Source organism: Aspergillus oryzae, chromosome 3 (assembly GCF_000184455.2).
Source record: "Aspergillus oryzae RIB40 DNA, chromosome 3".
In the NCBI taxonomy this organism is placed as follows: domain Eukaryota; kingdom Fungi; phylum Ascomycota; class Eurotiomycetes; order Eurotiales; family Aspergillaceae; genus Aspergillus; species Aspergillus oryzae.
Genome location: NC_036437.1, coordinates 2841531 through 2869294, shown reverse-complemented (window position 1 = coordinate 2869294; position 27764 = coordinate 2841531). Strand labels below are relative to the sequence as shown.

Here is a 27764-nt window from a genome sequence, read left to right as displayed (position 1 = left end):
CGGATGTCTTTTCTACCTTCGCCGCCATGAAATCTAACAGCGGTAGCTTGGCCATTGGGGAGCTGCTTGGAGCCGCGAGCTTTATCACGTCGGTCGTTGCAGGATCGATGGCGTTGGTCCGCCCGTTCAAAGTTGCTCGAAGAAGCTTTGTTCGTGATGTCGGGTATTTCATCGTGGCTGTGAGCTTCAGTATGTTATTGTTAGCAGATGGCCGCCTCCATGCGTGGGAATCCGCCGCGATGGTCGCCTTATATTGCTTCTATGTCGTCTTGGTCGTAACCTGGCACTGGTACTTTGTGCGCTGCCGTCGTGTCTATGAGAGGGATATAGCTGCGCGGTCACACTTTCATATCCCTGAAAACCAAGAATTGGAGATCGAAGAAGCCGACGACGATGATCCTGGAATTGTCTCTGAATCCACAAGTCTTCTTCACGGTGTTTCAGTAGAAGATTTTGACGTCTTAGAGAGAGGTGGAGAGGCCTCTTGGAAAGATGGGGATGACGACGAAACCCGCAACAGGTACTTAGCAGAGATACGGGATAATATGCACTTGTATCGTCCCTCTGTACACAGACGTAATACTTTGAACCCGATCAGGCCCAGTCTGGTTGGTGCGCTGGAGTTTCAGTCCGTTGTTTCTTCTCTTCAGCGGTCGCGGAGTACTCATCAGAATGTTCCGATTTCCCTTCCGCGGTACACAGATGGTTACGATGGGTCTCATGCGGCACATCCGGAGCGTGATAATATCTCTGTTGCTTCCCACCCATGGATCAGTAAGCCTTCTGCAACTGGCCATCTGTCGCCTAACAGCGGAACAGGCTCAACTCGAACTCGAGCTGTGTCCGCTGATGATGTTACGGGTTTAAAGTTAGACACTAGCATGTTCGCTTCCGGTGCAGAGCGACCGCGCGTTGCTATCACTCGGCCCTCGGTCGATGATCCAACTGCATTTGTTCAGACACAGACTCATCAAACGAATAAGAGTGGCGAGTCAGGATTCTCGTCGTTGTCGTCCAGGCAAGCATGGCGAAGTCCCAGCCCAGAAGGAAGTGCGCGTCCGCGGACTCCACAATTACTTGCACCCCCTGGTATTTTCCACCCTCCAAACTACCAAGCTGAAACGCCCGAACCAAGATCTCCTCTTGAGGTTTCCCCACGAGAGACACCATCCGCCTCTGGGTCCGTTGATGCTCCAGTGGAGAGTCCTTCTTGTCCATTCCCTCCCTTCCTTGATACATCTAATCCGGCCCACTCCAGGGCACCTAGTATACGCCTACCACCTGTTTCTAGCCCTACCGAGGAGCTGCAGGTGCATGACAGCATCTATGAAAATGGGCGCCCTCGAGCTTCGAGCCAGATGCAGTGGTTGTTTTCTTTCACATCCGTTCTATTACCGTCTGTCATTCGAACACTCTTCCCTACTCTGGCCGGGTGGAAGACGAAGAGTTTCTGGGAAAGGATGCTAGGAGTGATTGCGGCTCCTAGCGTGCTGTTGTTGACGATAACTGTCCCTGTTGTTGAGCCTGCACAGCAAGAAACCAGCGCAGATCCTGTAACGGTCGTAGTGACTTCAGCAGATGGAGGAGACTCTGGAGTACCTGCAGTGAGGCTGCCGGAGGATAGCCCGCTTGTTCTAGCTGTTGATCACAGATCCACTGCCGAACAAGCTAGTACAGGCCGTACCGGCAATAGCCAATCAGGGCAGGGGCGACAACGTTGGGACTCAGAGTTGCCCGCCGTTCAATCACGGCCAGATCCTTCGGAGGCAACGCCGAAGGAATGCTGTCAGTGGCTAGTTTGGTTACAAATATTCACCGGCCCCTTTTTTGTTGCTTTGATTGCCTGGACAGCCATTGATTCTGACCTAGACATCCGCAATTTCTTACTACCGTCCCTCTTATCTCTGCTCTTGTCGCTGGTATGCATCACTGGTCTTATCACAAGCTCACGGCATAGTAATCCTTGGCAATTTTCAACTGCATGGCGTCCTTTACTGGCTTTCTTGGGCTTCATCGTTGCTATATGCTGGATTGCGACCATAGCTACCGAGGTCGTCAGTCTCCTCAAGACCCTAGGGGTTATCTTGAACATCAGTGATTCACTCCTTGGACTGACCGTTTTTGCCGTTGGAAACTCGTTAGGCGATCTTGTTGCTGATATCACCGTTGCCCGCCTAGGATACCCAGTTATGGCGTTGAGTGCATGCTTTGGCGGACCTATGTTGAATATTCTTCTAGGGATTGGCCTAGGTGGTCTGTACATGACTCTTCATGCAAAAGCAGAAACGGTAGTCACGGATGGAGTTCCGTATGAGATCACCATATCCAAGGTACTCATCATCAGCGGCGCCACACTGCTATCTACACTAGTAGGGCTACTGATAGTAGTCCCGTTGAACAAATGGAGAATGGACCGAAAAGTCGGCTGGGGTCTAGTGATTCTATGGTGCATCAGTACTTTGACAAATGTCATTGCAGAAGTTTTAACTTAAGCCTTGGTGTTTATGGAAGTCTCTGTCGGTGCGTCACCGTCATTAGGGAGGCATTTCTGTACCGTTCCAGTTCTCTAATAATTTCCATTATAAATAGTGACTGAATGTGAGCACATTGTCAGATGTAAGAAAAGAAAAGACAAGAAATCGAACCTAAGGCTATCTCATACCCCTTCCTTAGAAATGATTTTACAAGGTAGAATACAGTAAATTGATTTCTCAGTAATGGATTAAAGCAAACGAAGTGGCTAGGGATGGTGACTATAGCTTTCTACCCAATTAAATTCTGGCAAACTGAACCCTCTAATCATCCCTCGCTAATCGAGCACTCTACCTGCAACAGAGCTAAGACTCCGGTCATTCGTCTGAACTTTCCTGAGACCTTTACCCGCTTGAATCGAGGCTAGTAGAGCGCTTCGATTAGGTGCTCCTGCCGGTGCAGCCGGAGGAGCGGGTGGTGGAGGAATCCCTGGAGGAGGAGCCGAGGGGGCCATATGAGGCACAGGCGGTGGCGGCGGTGGGGGAGGAGCATCTGGAGGACCAGAACTGAGCGCTATTGAGGGAACCTGTGCTACCACTGGTGGGGGTGGAGGTGGGATAGAAGCAGAGGGAATAGACAAGGTTCCATCTGCCTCGGGTGCCGTTGAAGCGGCTACTGGAGTGTCTGGTGCAGGAGTAGATGGTTTCGAAGGAGATTTGTCGTCCATCGCACTCAAAGGTCGTGGTGGAGCCATAGTACCGAATAGTATGCTTGCGAGCTGCTTCGCACTTCCACCGCCAGGCCGCTCATCATCATCAGATGAGTCGAAGTCTGACCCTGCCGCGGACCAGTCGTCATCCACCTCAGGCCGGGCGCGGGACACACGTTCTATCGGTCCCGCTGCTGTAAATGCAGGCTTCGCGTTCTCTTGCTGCTGTGCAAGCCGATGGAAAGGGTTAGTTGACTGAACGTCAGCTTTGGGGGAAGTTACAGGTGCCTTAGAAATGGGTTGTGGTGTGGCAACTTGGCTCTCGGCAGGCAGACTGATCTTCTTGAAATAAGGGTTCTTAGATTCAGTTTCTAGAGGGAGGTGGGCTAATCCGGTGCGATCGCTGGTTGGAGAGCTCGTAGCACTAGTCGGTCTATCCGGCTCTGGTCCAGGAACAGGAGGGACTAGAGCTGAGGGAGCAACAGGCGCTGCAATGTCGACTTCGGGAAGAATCTGACTCTGACCAGGGGTGCTATGCTGAGGAGTGATATTCTCCGGGCCTTCTTCGTCCGAGGAGCTTTCTTCATCTAGGGCTTCCAACTCCAATTGAAGTTGGCGTTCCCGTTCTTTAGCCATTTCGAGTTCAGCACGTTGAACAGTAAGCTTAGCTTCCTGCTCTTTTGCTAATCGGTCTGCTTCTTCTTTCCGCCGCTTCGCTTCCTGCTTTTTTATCTTGCCTTGCTGCACCTGTTCTTGGAGTGCTCGGAGGCGGGCTTCTTGTGCCTCCTTCTCTCTCTGGAACTCCTCTTCCCGTTTCCTGGCATCATCCCTAGAAGCCCTTGTCAGTGATTGAAAGAATTCAACACAAAAGCTCAACTATATTCACATACTCAAGACGTTTTCTTTCCTGCTGTGCTTCTTCTTCTTCGCGGATGGTTTGCTCTCGGGCGGCCTGCTCTACTATGGCTGATTCTTCCGCTGCCCTTTTAGCCTCCGCCTGTCCCGCGCTGTCAGTACGGCCCCGTCTCGAAGGTGGAGCCGGTGGGGGTTTCTTAGACGCTGGTTTAGCAGGTTGCGCCATTGAACCACCCTGTTCTTCGGCCAGTCGACGCTGCCTTTCTTGCTCGCGCCTGGTATCTTCTTCTTCCGCTTGCTTCAACCGGTCCTCGCGTTCCTTTTTCTCGCGTTCCTGACGCTGAAGGAGGGTTTCCGCGGTGTTATTGTGAGGCTTGAGGCCAGCAGCTGCCATTCGTTCAGCGATGCGCTTCTGCGCACGTTCCCTTGCAGCGGCAACACGATCCTCGTGGGTAGAACCAGGCAATGACCCCGTGGAGCCAGTGGAAGGGGGAGGAGATGGCCGAGTAGCGGGCGCTTCATCGTATCGGGAACGCTCATGCTCCTCGTGCATGGACCGCGATGCCCTAGACCTCGTTAGTACCATCTGAGGATATTCGATGTCTTGCTGAACAACGAAACTTGAGTATTTTTTAAGGAACTTACTCTTCCTTCCGAACATATGCGGTTCGACTGTTACGTTTCAGATCGTAAATAAAGTCTCGAATCACATCCTCAACTCCCAGAGCATCTTCCCACCGCCGCCTTTCGTGCTCGCGCGTTGAATTCTCACTCGCATCCTTCAGAGTATCCTCCAGACTTCGAGCAAAGTCTTTTACACTGTCCTCCACATCACGAGTCATGGCATCATTCTTTTCTCTGTCTGCCTTAACTTTGGCGCTTTCAGCTTCAACTCGTCGAGCCGCGGCTCCATCATCTTCTTGCGAGGACGGTGTGGGTCTACCGGCGAGCTCGGCTGCACGAGCTTGCATTCTAGCACGAGCACGAGCCTTGATACGATCCGCCTCTGTCACTGCACCTCCTGGACCAGTTCCCACGATATTCGACGCACTATTGGGGTGAGCCTTTGCGTCCTTTAGGCGGAAGAGCTCGAGTTTAGCCTCAGCAATCTCTCGTTCAACCCGTCGGACATCTGAAGCTACTTGAGGAACTTGGTCCTCATAAGATTGCAGCTGACGCCGTAGGGACCTTCGCTCGGCACCGTTGTCAAGGTTGCGGAAGGCCGCATCCGGGTGTGTGTCAATGTCATCCTGAACACGTCGGATTCGATCCAAAAGGCTCTCAACTTCCCGACGATCTCTACGGTCCAGAGCGTCTTCTTCCTCGGCGCGATTCTCGTCCTGGAAGTCGACTGCATCCAACATGATTTGTGTCTCGCGTATCTTCTTCCTCAGTTGCCCAACGGACAACTCTTCTTCAGATGTTTGCGAAGTAGCAGGCGACGGCGTCCGACCATTATTTCCAACACGGCGACGGGCGCTAGAACGATACCCAGAGGCAGCTTCGTCATTGTTCTTGAACAAAGTGGCATCTTTGCGGCCAAACCCGGGAGACACTCCACTGCCCCCACGGAATGAGTGATCTTTGAGATAACTTACACCGGTTTTCTGTGGTTGTAGAAAAGCACCGGACGCCTTTCGACTTTCCGCATCTTGAGAGAGCATCGACTTTATTGTGCCTATCGAGTCATTGAGATTTCTTGTTGATGGGGGCACTAGCTCCGGTGGGAGACGGTTGGGGACCGGATACCCATTCAGCTTTCTGTATATCAAATGCATCGCCACAGCGAATTCATCCATGTTGAGCCGGCCTCTGTTGTGGGGGTCCGCCAGTGTCCAAATACGCTCGAGATCTTTCTGATCCAGCCCACTTTGCCCCATGATTTCGATAGCAGTATCACCACCAATGAAGCCCTTATGAAATCCATCCCATGCCCGAAAAAGATCATCATAGATTTTCTTCTCCTCTTTGGTGATCGCCCACGGTATGTGAGCATTTCCAGAAAGACCAGCGGCTGAAAACCCGCCCTCACGGCCCGGTTGGGGCATTAGTTGCTGCTTGAGGGCTTCTATATTGGGCAATCCAGAAGACGGAGCATTGACAAAGCCCCACTGGCCGGGGACTCCAGTAGGCTGGGCGACTAAACCAGAAACCCCACCAGTCTGTGCGGGACTAAGGTTGGGCCCGAGGCTCGTGGGCATCGGTGGCACCGGAGGACGGAGTCCACTATAGCCTGTAGGCTGGGGATTAGACATAAGTCCTGTTGGTTGAGTTTGTAAAAATTGTTGCTGGGACTGCCCGGGGAATGCCGTAGCTTGCGGGACTAGACTTGAGCTTTGGCCAGGAAAAGAAGCTTGAGTAGATTGAATGCCAGTCGGCTGAGTGTGAAACCCTGTCGGTTGCGCTGTGAGCTGCGTGAGAAGCTGAGAATGTGTCGGCTGTTGAGGTTGCGGTTGCTGAGGAGCTGGAGGAGCAGATTTGTTCTCTAGTAACGGCGCATCGAATTTCGGAGCATTTGTGGGAAAGGCCATCTCTGGCTGCGTGTCAGGAACCTGAAAGGAAATGATATCTACCATACTAGAAACTTCATTCTTTATCTTCTCGGGAAGGGCATCTGGCAAGCCTCTGCCTGTAATCCGTATGTTGCACAGATACATAGCCAAAGCGAACTCTGGAAAAAACAATTGGCCCGACTTCGTGGTGTCTGACAAGACCCAAATTTTCGACAGATCGCTTCCTGGAAGCCTTGACCGCAGAAGCAGGTCTTTAGCCTTCTCTCCACTCATCGTCTGACTATCTCCGACCGCTGACTTAAACAGCTGTTCGAATTTAGCCTGGTCTTGTGCGGTGATGAATGACAGCCGAATGTTGGGAATTTTGCTTCCTGCGGTTTTGGGGGGCGGGGGCGGAGCGGCACCAGCGCTACCCCTGAAGGAGTCTGCTATCTCGGATGATGTCTGAGGGGCCAGCCGGACTGGTAGGCCGGTACTCGAAGGGACTTGGAGCTGCGGGGCTTGACTCTGAATAGAGTATCCCGTGAGCTGGGGCGGCTGAGCTGAGGTCTGGAAGCCAGGTTGCTGCTGCAGTTGTGGAAAACCTGTCATCTGTGATTGTAACTGCCCAGGAGAGAACCCTGTGGGTTGAGGCTGCAGATGAGAGCCTCCGAAGCCAGACAATTGGGAACCATATCCGTTAGGTTGAGGGGCAAGACCCGTCTGATGCTGTTGCTGCTGCTGGGTCGTTTGCTGTCCGTATGAAGGCTGCTGCATGAAAGGTGGTTGTCCCGGGCGGGCGCTGTTGGCGCCGCCCATAAAGGAATTCGACGAAGAGTACATTACCAACACAGCCCTTGCATTAGAAAAACAATCAAGCAGCCATATAAGAAAGAAAAAGTGACAAGCGATAGATTGATAATAATTGGAAAGAGAAACTGTACGAACGATAGAAACGACGGACAGGCAGCGATGAAAGGTCAGGAGCGCTGCCGGTGACGACGGCCGCAGTCAGGGACGCGGAGCGCCTGCGCTAATCCCATTTAGATAGTGGGCCGTAGTTACTAAGGTACCTACTCCGCAGTTACCTAAGCACCAACATGGATATCAGGAACAAAACAGGCACAACTGTCTACTTATTATAAAAACAAGTAGCTATTTTACTGTGTCGATCATGCAATAGAATATTGAGCGAATACAGCAATCCTCATTGTATGCGGGATCAATTGCCGCTGATGAAAACCCACAACCTCGCAAACCATATCAACTTTCGTAAAAAACATACAAATTCCCAGGAACATGCTAAGAGCTAGCTTCGTTGATTATAGGCCAAGAGAGCAAACATAGAGGAATCAGAAGAAGGAAGGGGAAAAGATGGAGACGAGGAATAGACATAACCGAGGCGCACGCATAACCAGCTGCGTAAAATCGAAGCAAATGTTTCGAAACCAGCTCACTTTAGTTGATGGTTCGTCAACACCTAGGCTCCATCCTGTACACCGTCCTGTTGCTGCTGAGTGGCTCCCACCATCTTGCGGAGTTCATACTCCTTGGTGAATTCACGTGATAAGATGCCCAGGTCTCGAACGAGTTCGTGGCATGCAGCAATGACGGCTTCCTTAGGGGTGATCTCACCATCGGTCTGTACACGGAGTTCGAACTTTGGCACAAGTGGATGTGGAACCTGGGATTTGCATGTCAGACACGTATGTCAATTTTCTAAGACACAAAGACACGGGTGAACCGAGGTCAATACAACTAGCAGGTTACGGAAATTATACCTTGTACGCAGCAAAGAGCACATGGGAGCTCTGGAGAAGGCGGGAGCGAATTAGGTTTCCGAGAGTATGGTCTTCCTTATTGAAAGTGAAGATGGCAGAGGAGGGAATACCTAAAACCAAACTTGAGTGTCTGCTGGCATATGAGACCTGTGATGGGGAGGCGTACGTGTATCAATTTCCATCTCAACTTTGTTCTCGCCATTCGCAAGGACGAATGATTCATAACTATATTCAAACCATGATTAGCCAATCTTCCCTGCAGTGATTCCCGAAATAGACGCAACATCATATGTAACTCGGGAGTAATAGTATAATAAGTCATATATAGCAGACCTAGGTTGCTGGTCATGTGAGACTTTGACAGTAGATTGGCAGCCGTTACGTGGAGAACTGCCGTTCGCATTTATCCAACGTGCGTAGGCCATCTCCTTGGAAAGAATATATTCTTTGCTGAAACTCATAGTCTCGGGAACAACAGGGAAGTTAAATGGGGTAAGAGGGCAACAGGCAGAAAGCCCCCGAAAAGAGGTGAATGAGAGAATAACAGCAATGAACACAAGTAGATCAAACACATGCTTTAATGAAGAAGGTGCCCTAGATCTACTAGTACCATGATTGATTCAAATTCTCAGGGAATGGCCAAGGATAATTCATGAATTGAACCCTCTCTTTCCTTTTTTAGCAAGCAGGCCACCGTTGCTTATATTGAAGCACAGTCGTTAAATCATACTTTATATGGGCGTCGCAAGCAGAAAAAAAAAATGAGAGTAACAGTAACAATAATGATAAACCAAGAAGAACAGTCGAAACACTGCTGTCCTTACCGGTCAGGGGCATTCATCTTGAACCAAATGAAAATTGGACAGCCCGGATTAGACGTTGTTTAGTCCAATATAGTTGATATTAGTACGGGGTCGAAAGTTCACAGGACCTGAGGGATGTTTATTTAATTCTCGGTATCTTATGCTCGATCGTGGCTTTGATGGAGTCTGATCGTCTTTTTCCCAGCCGAGATAAATATGATAAAATATGATATCCGTAACAAATAGTAGAAAATGAGAATATGAACAAGCTGATAATGTCTCCGTAGGGAAATAGAGATAGGGTATTCGAGTGCTCTGAAAAGCTAAGGGTTTTATATTATGGATAGGGCTTGAGGACACAAAATAATGGAGGAGCGCAGATGTCAATGATACTCTTGCAACCCTATGTGTGCTTTGTGATACAACATTGTCTATCTCAATCCTTTCATCTGGAGGATCCCGTGATCATAGGCACGTGATTCTATGCCATCCTTGTTAGGTACTTTTCATTGCCGCCCGCGCGCCCATTCTCTGCACTACTTTTGCTCATGAGTAAGCTACGGATAGAACAACAATAAAATGTTACTGTTATATGTAGTCGATGAACTTATTGACTCCAAATCAAACCCCAGCCGCTGTCAGTATATGTATAGACATTTACTTACATCTTAACCAACCCAGTGGCCCTACTTTGTCCTAAAACACTACTTTCTATTTCCATACCTGCACATCTTACATGCGAACTTAAAATCCCCCAATAATCAGTCTTGCACACAGATCATTTGAAAACGAGCAGCGCCTCTTAGCATCATCTGCTCTCGTGGCCAACTCTTGCTATGTTTTGGCTTGCAGTACCTATATATTCTATTGGAGAATTGGAGTTCTGATGCAGAACATGCTGTTTCCTGACACGCGGCTATCCACCAAGAAGCTGTTTCTATTGTATATAACTAGGTGCAAAAACAGTTTTAAGATGACACTCTTCCCATAGGCGTGGGTTTCCTCAAATGGGGCGCAAATACCAAGCCACTAGTATGTACCGCCGCAATCGACAAATCCAAGCCATGAGCAGCCTGGTTCTTTGAGCTCAGGTCACAGTCCAATGACTTGGTTCCACAAGTAAAACAAGCGCACGCTGCAACCTCGGACTAGATGAAGATCTGGCTTCAGGCCGATATAATAACTCTAACTGAAACCACTGCTGTTGTCAAAGCGCCATTCGGCCGTCCAGGGCTCGGATGCAGGTAGTGTCTACCTCGATCAGCCTCAGCGTTTGCACATGATGCTGCTTTACAATGTTCACCGAGTCACATCCCCATCATCGCTGCGGCCGTGATCGCCGATGAACTCGGAGTAGTAACCTCGTTCTGGGGTCTGTTCAGACTGTCAATGGTATTTGCTCCTCAGCTTCCTCTAGAGTAAACATCAAGCGTTGCTCCAAGAATATCTTACGTGCATCCAATAGTGGTAACGCTATTAGACTCGCCGTGTAATAGAGTAAGGGCTATGGTAGGCTGGTCCGTTCAATCGTTAGGCGAAGTATCGTGGACTAAAGCTATACGATGATGCGGAAGAGAACATGAGCGATGAGTAAGTGAAGCAGGGTATGTCCGAGGAGCTGGAGAAGAGAGACTAAGATAGACCCTGGGCCGCGGATTCATGACAATAAGCTCGGGTTGGTTGATCGTAGTGTCATTAAGACGTTCATCTGTATAGTATGCCTTATAAAGTACCTACTAAATAGTTCAATAGAGGTACAGGCGCTGAAAGATGGAGAACAGACTCGAGAAAATACATGTGGGAAGAAAGTGATCCGTCAAACGCCAACCAGCTATAACACCCTGCGTTTCTCCCAGTATAAAACGGCGGCAAAAAAAGAAAGAAAAAGAAAAGGAAGATTCTTGGGACGTATATCACCTCCCTGAAAATACATTAGAAGGTGGGATAATTAGTAAAGCGCAAGGGTATGCGACGAAAAATACTCGCGACATCACCGTCAAATATTTATTCACTGGTTCTGTCAATGTACCGCATTCAACAGGTCTCCAAAACTAGACGTCTCTTTCTTCATCTTCCAGTTGTTGCGCTTTTTCTCACGTTTCTTCATCATTTCGGCCCAGCCTTCATCATCATCATCATCTGGGTCAGCACCATGAACCGTTGTGCTAATGATCGCCGACTTATCGCCACTTGAGATTTGATCGATGGTAGGTTTGGTCTGAAGTGATCTATCCGGAGGAACAGAGAGAGTCGACTTCTGATTTTCATCATTCCATGATTTTGACATGAAGGGAAAAGCAGCTGGTCCGGATTCTGGCTGTAACATTGACACAGGCCTATACCGAGGCGCCAGTCCAACATTGCTGCGCTCTGATGGAGCAATGGATGGTGCATAGCCTTGCCCTGCTGGCGTGCTCGGTCGGTTACCTGCTACATTGTATGGCGTGGCTGGGCTATTTAGACGAGAAGAAACATTCGGATCAAGCATACTCAGTGTTCTTTGATCATTCCGGTAAGCAACAGGAGAATTGGTCACTCCTCCAGCTGAGGGCATTGAGGATGGTCTCATATTCGCGTTAGCGGACGCTGTGGGCGGGAAGCCTCCTGGTGGCGCTAATTGCTGAGGTGGAACCTGTCCACTCTGCATTTGGATCATCTGCTGCATCCACTGCATCTGCATTTGCATCATACTTGACATTTGCTGAGACAACTGTATCTGTGCCTGCTCCGTAGCAGATATCCCTGATTGGGGTCCAGATGGGCCCGGAGGATTCATGCTCATCATCGTATAGGGCCTGGGAATGACACTAGGTGGAGTAGGTACTGTCGACGGCCCACCTTGATACTCATACATAGCTTGTGTGTTGGGGCTACCTCTCCTCATTGCTCTTGCTCTTTCCTCAGTGGCAATCACTCCTACCAACCCTCCAGGAGGTAATGCAGGTGAGGGTCCTGCGGCAGCTGCTGGGCCTCCGTAAACCGAAGAACCACCCCCAAAGGCTAATGATTCCCTATTAGAAGGGTTGACTAGACTCGCCCCAAAATATGGGTCCCGTGGGAGGTTTCTGGCAAAAACAGGGAGACTAGAACGATTACCGGGTTCATGATCGGCAACGGAACTCGAGGATGATATATAAGGCTGGTGAAATGAGGCTCGGAGATTGGGGATTGAGTTCGAAGGAACAAGGCGGCTAGGAGGCCGATTCCTATTGGGAAACCCATGTGCTGCCAGGATCCCCAGGGGGATTTCCTCGTCTTCATCACCTTCACTGCTCTTTCCACTGCCTGATCTATGACCTGAATTCAATGGTGTGACTGTTAGGTTCGGCGTACTGTTGTTAGCCCGATCAAACTCTGAGCGAAGAGCTGGCGCTGGAGACTCTTGCCCGGTCACCTTCATCATCTGCTGTCGGTACACCGAGAGATGGGCCTCCTGCTTCCGTCGCTGCCTCTCAACTTCGCGGTTCTTCTCCGCCTCGTCCTCTTCGTCAAACTCGCTCTCTGCAGAGTCTTCACTCTTGGACGCATCACTGTTAGATCTTCTTAGTTCCTGCTGCTGCCTGTAATGTTCGAATTGCGAAGGCGTCATGACTTTGTTCGACGATGCTGTTGGTACTGGTTGCCTCTCCTCGTACTGCGCAGCCAGTCTTGCATGTGCTGCTATAGAAGGGTCGGGGTGGTCCTCGGCTACACCGAGAGATTTGTGTGTGAGCATCGGTTTAGCGTCTGAACGGCCTGAACCCTCCACCGTAATTGCATGGCTGTTGCTGAAGAGGGGAGTGTCATGTTCCGCATCAGAATTCTCATGTTCAGAAGTTAACAAGATCTGTGAGCTTCTTTTATTAGTATATAGAGACTCCATGATTAACTTGGCATCTTCATCTTCAACAGGCGTCGAGGCTCGCTTGCTGGGGTAAAGAACACTCCTTCTCAAGCTTTTATCGGACATAGCCTGAGGTTGTTCTAGTGAACGATGGGTAGTAGTCCTCGGCACTGCACCCGACAAGGGCAAGGATTTCCGGCGGCCCTCTGGAGACACGGGTTGAGAATTCAGTGTTTGTTGCAATGCCGGAGTGTGGTCCTGAGGTGAATCGCTTGCCATCAAAAGCCCCTCCCCGGAGTGTCGGCTGTCCCAGGAGTATGGCGAGGGCTCAATTTCCTTCGATCGGTCGGTATTGATAGGAGTAGGGCGCGGTGACTTTTCCTGCTTGCGAGCCACCAGTTCTGGAGATGAGGGAAACTGCCATTGAAGGTTAATAACAACATACCGCATAGTCTCATTTACGCATCATACCAATTCTCCCGACCTTTCTCGTGAAGCCCCCATTTTTCCAACTTCATCAAACATGTTGTGGAACTCATCTTCTCCTTGGCCAAGCTGCAAGTCTGTGTCTAGCAGTTTCGGAGGCGTCGCTGTGCTTGTCGTGCTGGCTGTCATTGCCCGACTTCTAGAGGGGCCTGGGGTGGAGGGCTGAGGAGGAGGGGTCGGTGCTGAAGCCTTGGAAAACCTGCCACCAAAAGAAAATGTTCGACCAGCTGCGCGCAATGCACCAGAGAGGGGTGGAATCGGTATATCGTACAAGTTTCGGGAGTGCGATGTCGGAGTATTAGATGTAAGGCCATCCGTTGAACGGTCTGTTGCCGAGTGAAATCTTGCCGACTTTGGACGCTCATGCATGCCTCCACTACCATGGTTATCGTTAGCTATCTCCAAATACTCATAGACTTGATTGGAGAGCATACGGGCTTCTCTGGCCTGGGCTATCAACCTCCGCAAAGATGTTGTCCGAATCTTCTGCTGTTGGATAAAACCGTTGTCCGTCACTTAGTCGTTTAGCTAAGAGATTACCCTCACTATAGGATTTCTTATCAACAGAAGGGCGTTCAAACACTCGGAAAGATTGTGCAGGAGGATTCTCTCCCTCTTCCAAAGCATTTCCAGACGATTTACGTCGGGCAAAGCCTTTAGGAAGTTTGATTGGCATCTGTGCTAAGGCCGAAGGTCGCGACCACTAGCGAAGTCGGAACCACTTTCAGAAATGGAATTAGCGAGCTGCACCAGCTCCGGGATCCTCGTCCAAAGATGTATGGTGTGTTAAAAAATAAAAATAAAAAATAAAAAAGATATAATAATCATAAAAAGTTCAGTGTCAGTAGCGCTACTTGCTTCCCATAAACAGGGCTGTCTCTGTTTGGGTTGATTCTGGGCCTTTGCCAAAACTCTCGAATTCCGATCTTGGTGGGGCTTAGTCGAAAGAACGCCGAGGAATGAAATGACAGTCACAGACAACCAAAAACAGTATGAAGGACAGTTAGTGGCTGTGGTGTCGAGATATTAAGGGGCCTTAGGAGAATGCTAGGAGAATGAGCGGAGTGGTCAGATGGTAAGTTTCTGGCACAACTGTCCATAGGCAATCAACGCTGGCTAACACAGGACCCTCACATACCAGCAGCGGGGCTTAGGAATGACTATTATTAGTATACTGAGTGATGAATGTTTTTTGTGTGTACTCAAAAAGAAAATAATACTAATAATAATAATAAATAATAAATAAATAATAAGACAGAATAGAAAGTCGTTGTCGAAAGTGGGCAGTGGAGGACGCGAAAGGGTGCCAAAAATGGGGACAAAGAGAAAACCGGTTAATAGGGGAGAGGGTAACAAAAAAGGGGGCGGAAAGAAGAGGAAGGGGGGAGAGAGAAAGAGAGAGCTATTAACAAGAAAGACTAATAACAAAAAAAATACTGTAAGATAAATATTATGTACCGAAGAGATGAAAAGATGAGCAAAAAGCTCTCGCTTTCCAGGCTCAAATAGTGAACACACCCATTACGGGATGTGGAGTGTGGAGCTGAGCGCTAGTCTGGTCACCAAATATAGCAAAAAAGGTGTGACCTCAGCTCCCTCGCAGTGGACAAAAACAGGCATGACTACTCCGTAGAAGATGTGTCTAAAATATTGCACAAAAAGGAAAAAAAAAAAAAAAAAAAAAAAAAACCTTGTGGGAAGAGTAATGAACAAGTGAAAGAGAATTATTAGAAATAGAAAGACAGCGACACCTGCTACTATCTACGTTAAAAGAAGAATAACAACCTTAGTACATAGTCGTCTAGTCTTTTCCAAGGCCAACCTCCATTCAGGCCCGGCGGTTGGGGCATCGGCCTCAGGAGAACAAGGGATTAATTAGCGAATCAGAGCCAGTACCACTTTACATGTTAGAGCCACTCAAACTGAGACTTTCTCGTCAATAAAACTCCAATGTGGATATGGTGGCCCTAGACTAGCGCTTCATAGTGCTTCCATACTACTACTCCGTATGTACTGTATTACTCTGCATCAATACAGAACGTATGATTTTTTTTTCCCTTCAATTTTGGTCGTCTTTCCTCGATCGATAGTATCTGAATAACCGGTCTTTATATGTCCAGCTATTTGAGGTTATGCCAACGTCCAACTCGGCTTCAAGGCCTTCTCTACTATGTAGATTTGTCGCTCAGTTACTCGTTATCTCTTATTAGGATTTGCTGTTGTCGGATTTCTGCTGCCTCGTAATATTTTTCCCTAAGCGGGCATTACAAATTTCTTGCTTAAGGAACTCGAGTGTAAGATATCAAACAAAGTACGGAACAGAGCAAAGAACAATCCATCCCGATAAGTTCCAGCTCCATTGTTAAAATTTTTGAGACCTTCTAATTTGGCTGTATCTGCCATATGCTGTTTGTGGAGGGATCAGGAAGAGAGGATAAGAAAGTTAATTTGGAAGCGCAAAAATGAGAAACTAGTCTAGTACTCCATACACGCTCCGTCAGGTCTTTTTCAGGGGCAAGCTGAGCCGCTATGAAGTTGATGTGGCAAAATTCAACATATCTGGGCAAGCAGAAAACTTGCCTTATCTCCGCCTAATAAGCTGGCTCTCAGTGTTCTTTTAATTTATTTTTTTTCTCTTTTGGCTTCCTCCTTTTCCAAAGGAAACCTACGCCGTACACCCAACCCAGAGCATCACACTGATATCCAAAACATGGAACCAAATTCTCAAGTAAGGAAAGTTAACACTCAACCCAAGATATTTGAAGACGAAGTTTTGTTTGTAGCAACTTTACATATCATTTGTTTATTTAGGTGACTAGAGTATAGGAAAGAATCCTAGGGGCAAAAGAGAAGGATAAGAAGAGAAAAATAAAAAGGGCATTATGGGTACTGGGTACGAAGCATTGAAGATAATAATAAACTTTCCATGGTTCACTACTAGTACTCCGGACAAATATATTTTACTCCACATTGACTGGCCCATATACAGTTGCTTACCCTCAAATCCAATGCTCTATACTGTGTAGTCACCATATTACACAGTGCCTACGAGATGATCATCATCGATTATACTATCACATAGTAGTCTGTCTCTATTTGATGATGATAGTATCCTTAACGGACAGAAGTATCAATTTGTAACCAACAATTGCATGGTTCCGTACTCCGTACTGTGTAAAAGTATTTCCTTTTCCCTTCTGCTTTAAAGCGGCCAGCCAGAATCACCTATCATTGTTGCAGCTCAAGGCTCCACTTGAGCTATGCTGCTTTAAGACAAGGTGACTACCCACCTACCTATAGCATGATCTTAGCTATTTGACGGCAGATGTAGTATTAGACCCAGCCATTCGACGAGTCCCTTACGTCTTGCTATGGATGCAGGCTAGCAAGCATGTATTGATGTTAGGACAGTAAGGGCCGCTGTCATCCGTGAGCTCTGCCAGCACCTACTGACCGCTAGGAATTGTGCTATATCTTATCGTGCACGAAGCAACTATGTTGTTCTCTTCAAATTTCGTTTCGGGCTATGGCATTCTACTATTGATCATATACTCTGTAGGAATGTACTGTGTTTGTGTGGGGTATATTACCAAACAGTACGGAGCAAAAAGATTGTAAGCCTACCTACAACCTACTCTGCCGTTGGATTCGTACTATAATCGAATCATTGTTAACTAGTCACATTGTAGGCGTGAAGCAAGCATATGAAGAGTTAAAATAATGCAGATACTGGGAAAGAAATCAACCAAAGAAAAAAGAACGAGCAAGATAAACCTTTTCCTAGTTCTTGCGGACGGCTCACTAACACTCGGTCGAATAAGCATGTAGTGCAACCGAATAGGACAGAAGATTATCTCCTGACCACAAGCTTACGGCCCTTAGAAGGCATTGTTTCCATGCCAAGCCTCTAGGTTAGGACCTGCCTTCGGTAACGATTGTGTCTTGTGCTTTAAGTCCTCCAATCATCGCAACACCCACGGGGATCCGGACATCTCTCACATTGAAGCATGCGAAAGCGACCAGCTTTTTGATTACTGGACAGCATTGTAATATTCGACTTATGAGGTAATCGTCCATGACGGTATGGAAAGAGACATCCAATTCCTTCATATTGGGATAGACTTTCCCATCTGAGAATATTTCCTCGAAGGCAGCACGCGATACGTGGCGACAGGATGATATATTCAGTTTCTGTATTGCTGAGCCTGAGTGATCCATGAGGGCAATGAGGCCTTCAGAGGCAAGTCCAATTGCATCTCTAGAGCCGTCCAGATTTGAGTTCTCCACATCTCGTGTAGAGGAGAAATCAACATATTCCAGAGGAGGGTTTGGCCACCCAGTGAACAGTTTCGCGAAACCTTCGTCAGTGCACACAACGTTGCCTGACAAACGAAGTTTTGAAAGGGATCGGCATTTATCATGGATGGTCTCTAGAAGGCAATTGTCCGCATTGGGAAAACCTTCTAACGATAGTGTATGTAACCTTGGGCCGACCGTAGAGACTACTTTAATAAGGCTGTCGTTTGATGTCTCTTGAACGAGATCTAGAGACAGATGCTCTAATGATGTCAAGGACGAGAGAGCTTGCAAGGAGATATGGCCAACCTTCCAGCATTGCTTCAACTTCAGACGACGAAGTTCTGTGCAGTTTCTACACAGTACTTCAACGGTCTCATCGTCAAGGGAAAAATCAAGGTTGGACAATTTTAGGGCTTCTAACTGGGGACCCAGTTTTTCGAACAGGCGTCGCCAATGTGAGTCTGAAACCAGGTTAGCAGCATCCAACTGCAAATATTTTAACCTCAGATCACGCCCCAGTAAATACTCGATGACTGTATTTTTCAGTTGACCAGCAAAGCGAAGGTTAACATTCGTAAGAGTAGGCATGAAGGCAAAGATCTTTTGGAAATCGTTTGTCTCGAGTTCTAGGATGGGGTCAGGTAAAGACCATAGATAGATGCATGAATATGAACATACTAGCGGAGTCGTAAATGTTAATTGAGTCCAGGTCAGGTCGCAGAAACAGATTGAGGGTCCTCGATGTCAAGGCACGTCTCTTGGATAGAATCTGGCTAAGGCGATGTAGTAGTGGGGAAGGCAAGTCCCCAAATTCTTCAATATCGTTGATATTATCAGCAACTTTCTGGACAAGAGATGTCAGCATTCAGATAATGGCTGTAGTTCGCCGTGGGTTTAAGAAAAAAGGTGGTGCGTGGACGCATACCTTCGTACACATTTCGGCCAAGCTCAAAGCACCTTGTTGGGCTATACCGTCAAGTAGATTGCTCTGATTCTGACGCCGTCCAGTCCTTGGTCCACGTTTCTTAGCCTTAGGTTTCTTTCCATCATCTTCTAAACTCCTGGAGCATTTCGTACAAAGGAGCCCCCCATTGGGGCCTGTTTTGCTATATGGAGTAACTGTGAAGCGTTTACTGCAAGTTTCACAGTTCTCTAATTGACCTGGCATGGGTCGAGATCTCTGATATATGATCTCTCTTGCAATGCGATTATCGTCATCATCTGGCTCCCCTATTCGACGAGCTTTGCGACGTGCGAACTCTTTGCTCTGTTTGATTTTTGCTAAATTGGCGGCTTCCTTTCGCTTACGATTCTTTCTCTGCTCCGAGGATTCATCGAGGCTCTGTTCAGCTTCGTCGTTCTCTGCGGGCTCTGATGGTTCTTCGCTGGCACCCTGATGTTCAGCCTCCTCTAGGCGTCTTCGGTAATCTTCACGAATTTGAGCAGCCGATATATTGTTAGACTAGAATTAAAGTCATTGATCAGCGATAACACCAAAGAAAGGTGGATATTTGGTAGTATAGCAGCCACTCACAGCCAAAAAGTCAGTAAGGGCAGAGTGTCTATCATTGTCTATCAGCTTTACAGCACAAATAGGACGCACGCATTCTGTAGGTTATTACATACGGGCCTCTAATTTGGTTTCTGGTTTGTCTTCTGTTCGCCCTTTGACTAGTTAGTAAATAAAATCGCCATCATTGCAGAGATTTTCACCTACATCTTGCGGGAAAGCTCTCGATAGATGGTGTTGAGGATCAAGGGTGGACCGGAAAAGGCCAAAAGAGGTAATATGAAGTCACAGGACCCGTGGTGATTTCGCGTTCCGCCTTACGCGAGGGGCGCTTATCGTGTTCAGGAAGGATGACTTGCAGAGGCACTGTCCACAATACATGAAATAGATATGTACTATTTATGCTTTCAGCAGAGAAGACCGACACTATGACTCAGTGGTGAAAAGTTTTTTTTTTCTGCCCATTCACATTTATCCATTCCTCTTCCCCTTGCCGATACCCACAGCTGGAGCCTAGGCTCAGGTACTGTGCCTTATGCAACAATCAGATTTGCCACTTGCAGGCTTTTGCCTCAGGAACGATAGCACTCGTTAGATCAAGTTCTAACTTGTTTTACTATTTCTCTTTCTTTATCCTCTTAATTAACATACAAACAAAGGGGATTTACCCACAGGCCAATATGGGGAAGAAGACAACGAAGGTCGGAGCTCAGACGGCCTCAACCGCAGGTGAGTGCACTGATTCTAAGGATTCTTATATAGTCCCATTATCATCAGTTTTCAATCACGGAGAAGGACAAAAGACAAAGAATTGAACTAAGAGTGAAAATTTGTTGCTAATCTGATCGAAAATCACTCCCAGATACCTCTGCACTGCCCCGACGTACCTCTTCAAGGCTGGCACGTTCCTCTGTCTCTGATGCTAGGAAAAGCGACGCTACAGTTACGGATAAAGAACGTGGGTTGCATAATCTGACTACTCTCAGATCGCTTCGCGGCAACAAGTTAGCAGCCGTCGAAGTCGCTATTCCCCTGAAAAAACAGTCGCCTTCCCGCTCTACTTCATCCTCTGACTTGATTGAGGATATATCTGGGGATGGTATAAATGCGTACAGTACCCCGGAAAGTAGTGTGGCAGTTACCCCCGCCGAGTTGGACATGACCAAACCAAGGAAAAGAGTTAGTGCTTCCGCTCGCGCTCGGGAACTGCGTTCAAGTATAATGTCCATCAACGTGCAAAAAGGATCCAAAAGAGATTTTGCGACTATAGCTGCAGACAATCCTCCTACTGAAAGCTCAGAGGCAGCCTTGGCTCAGGCTCTTCAGCTTCAAGAATATCAAGAGTCATCTCCAAAACGACGCAAGGCTCGAAATGGCGTTAGTTTTGCATTAGAGGACTCTACTGACAACGATAGTGTTTTGACTGGATTAAGGTCCAACGAAGGGAAGGACACTGGAGTGAAAACAAGGAAGCGGTGCCCTGCACGCAAGACGAGGAACTCTGTTCGGGGTATGGTATCAGATAGCGAAAGTAGCACAAACTTGGAGGATGAGTCTTGGGATGAACAAGAATATATCTCCGAAAGTGACTCTATGTCAAGTGTGGGTATTGATCCTGTCAGTCAGAGCATCATGGACTCAGCTGGTTCAAGAGCGGGCGCTCGAACGCGGGCACAGGCTTCTATGGCTTCCTTGCCCACTGAACCGCTAGTTAGACGGCCAGGGATGTCCTATCGTGTAAGTGCCATATATATATATACGTCCTAATAGAATGCCCTCTAAACGCTACTTCTAGGCATTGAGAGAGCGAAAGAAACTCGAGAGGCAACATCCATATATCATGAAAATGTGGGATGAACTACGAAACAATCCTCCTATCATCCCAGTTGCAGCAGAACAACCCCCTGGCATATCGAGAAATCTCAAGTCATTCCAACTGGAAGGTCTGAATTGGATGACGCGGCAAGAGGGCTCCCAGTATAAGGGTGGCTTACTAGGCGATGAGATGGGCATGGGAAAGACGATCCAGGCGGTTTCCCTTCTCATGTCTGATTATCCTGTCGGGCAGCCATCCCTTGTTGTTGTTCCCCCTGTTGCTCTGATGCAGTGGCAATCTGAGATCAAGGTTTGTCTTGCCCTGATATAATTGAGCCTAAGCAGTGGTCTCACCTTTCTCTAGGAGTACACGAACGGCCAATTAAAGGTTCTCGTATACCACAATTCGAATTCCAAAGTCAAGTCGCTCTCAGAAAAAGATCTTCTAACATATGACGTGATTATGATCTCCTGTGTGTTTCAACCCCATAACCACAATGTTGTCTCATCTCTAACGGGCTAGATTCCGGCCTTGAGTCAATACACCGAAAAGAATGGAAGGGGTGGAATCGCGGCGATGGGATTGTAAAGGCAGATAGTAAGTATCGACTCAGTGATTCATCTCTGGGCCCACTAACATATAACAGGCATTATCCACTCCATCCACTATCATCGTCTTATTCTAGATGAAGCTCATAGTATCAAGGTACGCTCAATTCCGTTATCGAGATTAATGTAACGAACTGACATTGTCAGCAACGCACTACGAGTGTCGCTCGTGCGTGTTTCGCACTCAAAGCCAAATATAAATGGTGCCTTTCTGGTACCCCTGTTCAAAACCGAATCGGGGAGTTCTTCTCTCTCCTACGCTTTTTAGAGATTCGCCCCTTTGCTTGCTATTTTTGCAAACAGTGCAATTGCCAGGAACTCCATTGGTCGCAAGATGAGGGGAAACGCTGTACCCATTGTAAACACAGGTATAATACATACGAGCTTCATCTGTACGTCCTTGTTGACACTAACAGTCATTGCAGTGGATTTAGTCATGTCTCAATTTTTAATCAGGAGATTTTAAACCCTAGTATGTTTCACAGCAACGTACAATTCCGCTCTAACTGTGTATAGTCACCGAGAGAAATAATCCGGAAGCTCGAACGGAAGCACTGTCCAAGCTACGTTTAATTACTGACAGAATAATGCTAAGACGCATTAAGCGAGATCATACGGCTTCAATGGAGCTTCCACCGAAACGGTGAGTATACTCCGGCATATTTGCATATTGATAGTGAAGCCATTCCGCTGATACGTTACAGTGTTGTTCTACACAACGAATTTTTTGGGGAGATCGAACGCGACTTTTCCAGAAGCATCATGACTAACTCAACGCGGCAGTTCGATACATATGTGAGCCGTGGTGTAATGCTGAATAACTATGCCAATATCTTTGGACTTATTATGCAGATGCGGCAAGTTGCAAACCACCCAGATCTGATTTTGAAAAAGCACGCCCAGAGTGGCCAGAACGTTCTTGTCTGCAGTATTTGCGATGAGCCAGCGGAGGAAGCAATTCGGTCTCGCTGCCACCATGAATTCTGTCGCCGATGTGCCAAGGACTATGTGCAATCGTTTAATACGGGTACAGTTATCGATTGTCCTAGGTGCCATATCCCACTCTCAATTGATTTCGAGCAGCCGGATATAGAGCAAGAAGAAGAGCATATCAAGAAAAATTCCATAATAAATCGAATTCGAATGGAAAATTGGACATCCTCAACGAAGATCGAGATGCTCGTCTATGAGCTTTACAAACTGAGAAGCAAGAAGCAAACGCATAAATCCATCGTCTTCTCCCAGTTTACTTCAATGTTACAGCTTGTTGAATGGCGTCTACGACGGGCTGGATTTAACACCGTCATGCTTGATGGAACTATGACGCCTGCACAACGGCAGAAGTCAATTGACTTTTTCATGAACAATGTAGATGTCGAGGTATTTCTTGTGTCCCTCAAAGCAGGGGGCGTGGCCCTGAACCTCACTGAGGCATCAAGAGTTTTCATTGTTGACCCGTGAGTTTCCCCTGGAGCAACCATTTGATTCGTTTTTATATGCCTCGTTTACAATATTTTATTAGATGGTGGAACCCAGCCGCTGAGTGGCAAAGTGCTGACCGATGCCACCGGATCGGTCAACGTCGGCCTTGTGTTATTACACGGCTGTGCATTGAGGATTCAGTTGAATCTCGGATTGTTTTACTGCAGGAAAAGAAGGCCAACTTGATCAATGGAACCATCAACAAGGATCAAGGAGAGGCTTTGGAGAAGCTCACCCCAGAGGATATGCAATTCTTATTTCGGGGCTCTTAACCATATGTGGTAATGCCTAACTATTTGTGTGCTCTATGGAATAAGCTAAATATGAGCTGGTCAAAGGACTTCCAATTTATGGCAGTCAAAAGATTTACGAGTAGATCGTTTGACCGTTACTCTCACATTCAATGGCCATTTCATCCCTCCCTTCTCTTTTTTTTGGCTTTTCTCCTTTTTTCCTTTGTTTAACCTTGAGGTAGGAGAGGCAATAGGGTAATGAATCCATGACATAGGAAGTATCCTGACAGAAGGCCCGATTATGACACCTCATATGCAGATAATGCCGGATCCTTCAGCCCTACCGATGATGTCATGGCTTCTTCGTTACTCTGGGGTTTTGATTTGAAACCCCCATACAATTCCTATAATGGAGTAGATGATGTTAATTATACTTGCATATTTCTCCTTATATTCTCTTTCTCCAAGTGAGCAATTTAAACCCAGAAGCAGACTCTTGACTCCTTAATTCTTGGCGACCCCTCAAAAAATGAGATCGGCAAAAAAAAAAAAAGCTTAGCAATTTTGGGACCCTGAACCGAAGAGCCCTGGGAATGGGGGAGACTGTGTGAAGGAACGATTTATTAAGATGAATCCCTTGATGATGTTAATTGTGTAGGTGTCAATGGATAATAATGCGCCAGTGTAGACTCTTCATTTCACGCGCCTGCTAAGCTAAATAGTAGCTTTCAGATCTTTGCATCTGCGCAGTGACGCAGTCCCGCAGTTCCCGCAGATTCCTCCGAACCCTTGTCAGGTAGGCAACAACAATACCTAATCTAGACCACGACTGCCCTGTCCGCCTGGCTTTAAAGGTGGTGGGGTAAAGAAAAAACCCGAAAGTGCAAGACACACAACCGCAAGCGTGGCCACGACATTCGGTCGACAAATACGCACCCAGGTTGTTGACAAGACAGAGCAATTTCAGAACCGAGCAGCGGCTATGAAGGGTACTCTAACCGGTGGCTCTACGGAACAAAAACCCGCCGGTGGATTCGATAGCACTCCGTTTCCTCATGCGCCACCAGGCTACACCCTTAAATTCACCTTTCATCGGGGCATCAACCTTCCCTGTGCTGATTTCGGAAGCTTCTCCTCTGATCCATACACAGTAGCCCAGCTAAATGTCGATATTCCCAAGCGACATAAACAGGATAACAATCTGACGTTCCGAACACCAACAGTACGCAAAAATCGAGACCCCGTGTGGGAGAGTGAATGGATCGTTGCGAATGTGCCCGCATCAGGGTTCCAGCTCAAATGCACTGTTTACGATGAGGATGCGGCAGATCACGATGACAAGCTAGGGAATGCTTATGTTGAAGTGAACTCTATTTCGGGCCACTGGAATGGTATCAAGGAGCAGTCATTCAAGGTCAAGAAGCGCACGGGTAGTAAGCGGGTCTATTTATTTGGAAACATTGCCGCTCTTGCTTCCGGGCGCCTGGATGTCGGATCACATCTCGTCATCAGCGTGGAGTTTCTGGGAAAGACTCCGAGTGAGGAAGGGGGCCAGGTCTATACTGTAGGACCAAATTACTGGTTTAAGCATTTTTCTCCTCTTATCGGACGATTGGCAGGCACCAAAGACGAAGTTCAAAGTCAGAATGGTAAAAAGACAATCACTCGTTACAAGTACGTTCCTCTTCCCCCTCCTCGCGAAGTAAAGAACAATGGCTCATTACAGAACATTGGTATAGTTTTCAAGCGATTCAAATGCAGCTCAAGGGTCCTGTTCCTGCGGAGCTTTACCATCGCTATGTGGAGTTCAAACCATTCGTAGCGGGAATGTTTACATCGCAGAGTCTTCGAGGTCGTATTCTCAACAGAGCTCTACATCACCAGCATCAGCGAATATATAATTTTGACAGGTCAACCCTCCATGGCCAATCCGGGTCTCCATGCACTGAACTTACCCAAAAGTTTCTTGAATTTACCCACTATGCTCAGGGTGGAAGAATATTTACATATGTTCTCACTCTCGATGGGCAGTTTCGCTTTACAGAAACGGGAAAGGAATTTGGAATTGATATGCTAAGCAAGCATACGATGCACAGCAATGTTTCAATATATATCGCTTACTCTGGCGAGTTTTTTCTCCGTCGACGAAAGCATCACCGACGGCACTTCTCTCAAATATCTCAACCCTCGGATACCGAAATCCCCGTGGAGGAACCTCTACAGGATCAAGAGATATCAACCAATCCTGAAGACTATGAGCTTTTCATTGATAATGATAGCGGCACCTATCGCCCGAATGGTCAGAAACTTCCTCTCTTGAAGAAATTCATTTCAGAAAGTTTTGTCGGTCTCCATATCACCACACTGGACTGTACAGAAGATGCTGAAAGAATGGAGAACTTGAAGGATGAGCAGAGAGAGTTCAAGAACAAGGAAGGTGGTCAGATGGCCTTCCTCCAGCAAAGCAGCGCATCATCATTTTCCATATCGAGCTCAGACGAGGAAGAACTTGATGAACGCAGTGGTGTCGTATCGAAAAAGCGTGGCGAGTTTGCCCAGAAGGTGCACGATATGCGTGATGTGAAAGGACAAGTAATGAAGTGGGCGCAGGCGGAGCACAAAAGTAAAGGTGTTCCCGCACACGGCGAAGAGATTCCAGGGCATCGGCCCTCAAAAATCACACAAGAAAATACAGCCCTTGACAGGCAACAGGAAAATAGCTCTACCAGGCTGTGATCCAGATTTTTCCTTGTCTCCTAAAACTGGCTCAGTCTATATTTTTGACCTCATTGCCCATTTGATACCTTGAAGAACCTCCATTCTTTTCCTAACTTAGTATACTATTTCTGAAAGCAGCCATTTTTCCCATCTCTATTTTCCCCTTGGGTGAAGGATATATATATGCTCTTTCCGACTTACAACGCCAAGTGGGTTTACACATACGGTATACAAAAAATGGCTCTCAAATGAAAGAAAAAAAAAAACAAACAGTCTTTGCCACCTTGCTGCCTACCGAAAGGATGTAACTATATCTTTGAGAGTCATATTTTCATTGAGCTGCTGATAATATCTAATGTATACCAATATTAATATCATTGTCATGTCTCTTGCAGTTTTCTTCCCTTTGACATAGTCTAGGCCGCTGCAGCTGAATAAAAACAAGTGGATATTGGGAGATAACCGGCAATGCAGATGAGACAACGTGGCTATAGAACTAAAGATGCGTCGGGCTCAGCGTTTCATCCTCATTGTCTCAGGTATTTCTTGTCGCACGAATTTATGGAAAAGAAGAGCGAGCCCCGAGCTCTGCTTTCGTATTGGCGAACATACACGCATATGGAACCGCAGCATACCATTATACGTTGTACCTACAGTAGTTCCTTTCGGTTATAGTATGATGCCATATGATCAGCCCCAATGGCACTGGTCACTCAGTCCCTAAGATCACCATCTAGATGGCCGCATGAAATGTTGTGAACCTAGAGCGTGAGCATGCAAAAGGGTTTAGGATACGAGAGAGTCGGACTTGGATAGATTTGGATCACGTTGTGTGGAGGCTGTAGAAAACTCAAGAGGAAGTTGAGAGAGAGAGAGAGAGGAAAAAATAAACTTGGGTTATATACTGTAGGTCAGCGATATATATGTACATACCTATTAAGTAGAGCTATTAAATTTAAAAGCATTACATTCCACGTAGCACGTAGGTACCGCACCATACGTATCTTGAGATATATCATGGTTAGGTGAAAAGCGGAATCAGAGGCTCGGAAGTAGCAGTAGGTGAGAGTAACAAGTTAATCTCTGGAGAATATTTCAACCTCATTGTTCGTATTAAAGGGCAACGTAAGGGCAACATTGGCGGAAAGGAGTCAGTGTGCGTATGAGGACCCATTATCGAGGGGCAACATGGGCCCCATTTAATAAGATCATACATAGCGCGCGGGACAAGCAATCCAGCGACTAATCAATCCTCAGGCACCACAGTCTAAGCCCCAAGTCCCGAACACTCGTCCATCAATCATAATTTATCATATCCTCCCACTTATTCCCTTTCAAACTTATGTCGCTATCAGCCTCCTGTCTTTCTCTTTCGTCTAGGCCCCAGCAAGCCTTGTTATACCTCCCAGCTGTCTCACCACATCTGCTAGTTCAAGACTAAACAAGGCCTGCGGGTTTCTTTCCTTTCCTTGCCCCCTCCCCCCTCCTTCATTATCTCCGACCGCATCTCTTTACCTGTCCTCACAGTACGAGTCAACTTTTCTCTACCGCAACCTACGACGTGCGAACCGCTCCAAGCATCTGACGACCAGATTCCAGACTGGATGACGGCTCATTTGCTTGGTTACGTTTGCAACCACATCGTTAGCAGTACACCATTTCATTCGAGTGTGGACG

At 47.3% G+C, this 27764-nt stretch overlaps 7 protein-coding genes across 7 annotated transcripts; 3 read left to right on the top strand and 4 right to left on the bottom strand.

Annotated features, from left to right (window-relative positions):
- Positions 1-26: 26 nt before the first annotated feature.
- On the top strand, positions 27-2492 carry AO090026000828 (sodium/calcium exchanger protein; the record flags this gene model as incomplete). The annotated part of the gene is made up of 2 exons (XM_023235887.1): positions 27-1089; positions 1198-2492. 2 exons carry the CDS (start codon positions 27-29, stop codon positions 2490-2492), a joined length of 2358 nt encoding a protein of 785 aa, XP_023091193.1.
- A 317-nt stretch (positions 2493-2809) lies between these two features.
- On the bottom strand, positions 2810-7371 carry pan1 (actin cytoskeleton-regulatory complex protein PAN1; the record flags this gene model as incomplete). The annotated part of the gene is made up of 3 exons (XM_001822177.1): positions 2810-4010; positions 4072-4602; positions 4682-7371. The coding sequence occupies 3 exons, from the start codon at positions 7369-7371 to the stop codon at positions 2810-2812; spliced, it is 4422 nt and encodes a 1473-aa protein (XP_001822229.1).
- A 637-nt stretch (positions 7372-8008) lies between these two features.
- Positions 8009-9150, bottom strand: AO090026000830 (DNA-directed RNA polymerase II core subunit RPB11; the record flags this gene model as incomplete). Its single annotated transcript, XM_001822178.3, has 4 exons — positions 8009-8212; positions 8310-8419; positions 8476-8534; positions 9134-9150. 4 exons carry the CDS (start codon positions 9148-9150, stop codon positions 8009-8011), a joined length of 390 nt encoding a protein of 129 aa, XP_001822230.1.
- Positions 9151-11132: 1982 nt separating this feature from the next.
- Positions 11133-14097, bottom strand: AO090026000831 (uncharacterized protein; the record flags this gene model as incomplete). The annotated part of the gene is made up of 3 exons (XM_001822179.1): positions 11133-13352; positions 13407-13797; positions 13856-14097. The coding sequence occupies 3 exons, from the start codon at positions 14095-14097 to the stop codon at positions 11133-11135; spliced, it is 2853 nt and encodes a 950-aa protein (XP_001822231.1).
- Positions 14098-17333: 3236 nt separating this feature from the next.
- rad7 (DNA repair protein Rad7, protein) lies at positions 17334-20390 on the bottom strand (the record flags this gene model as incomplete). The annotated part of the gene is made up of 6 exons (XM_023235883.1): positions 17334-18346; positions 18399-18564; positions 18646-19182; positions 19255-19282; positions 19347-19391; positions 20344-20390. The coding sequence occupies 6 exons, from the start codon at positions 20388-20390 to the stop codon at positions 17334-17336; spliced, it is 1836 nt and encodes a 611-aa protein (XP_023091194.1).
- Positions 20391-20451: 61 nt separating this feature from the next.
- Positions 20452-23408, top strand: AO090026000833 (DNA repair protein RAD16; the record flags this gene model as incomplete). Its single annotated transcript, XM_023235882.1, has 10 exons — positions 20452-20832; positions 21026-21355; positions 21410-21518; positions 21569-21643; positions 21693-21751; positions 21802-22022; positions 22080-22126; positions 22171-22297; positions 22359-23111; positions 23177-23408. The coding sequence occupies 10 exons, from the start codon at positions 20452-20454 to the stop codon at positions 23406-23408; spliced, it is 2334 nt and encodes a 777-aa protein (XP_023091195.1).
- Positions 23409-24351: 943 nt separating this feature from the next.
- AO090026000834 (C2 domain protein) lies at positions 24352-26105 on the top strand (the record flags this gene model as incomplete). The annotated part of the gene is made up of 2 exons (XM_001822182.1): positions 24352-25043; positions 25109-26105. 2 exons carry the CDS (start codon positions 24352-24354, stop codon positions 26103-26105), a joined length of 1689 nt encoding a protein of 562 aa, XP_001822234.1.
- Between the last annotated feature and the right edge of the window lie 1659 nt (positions 26106-27764).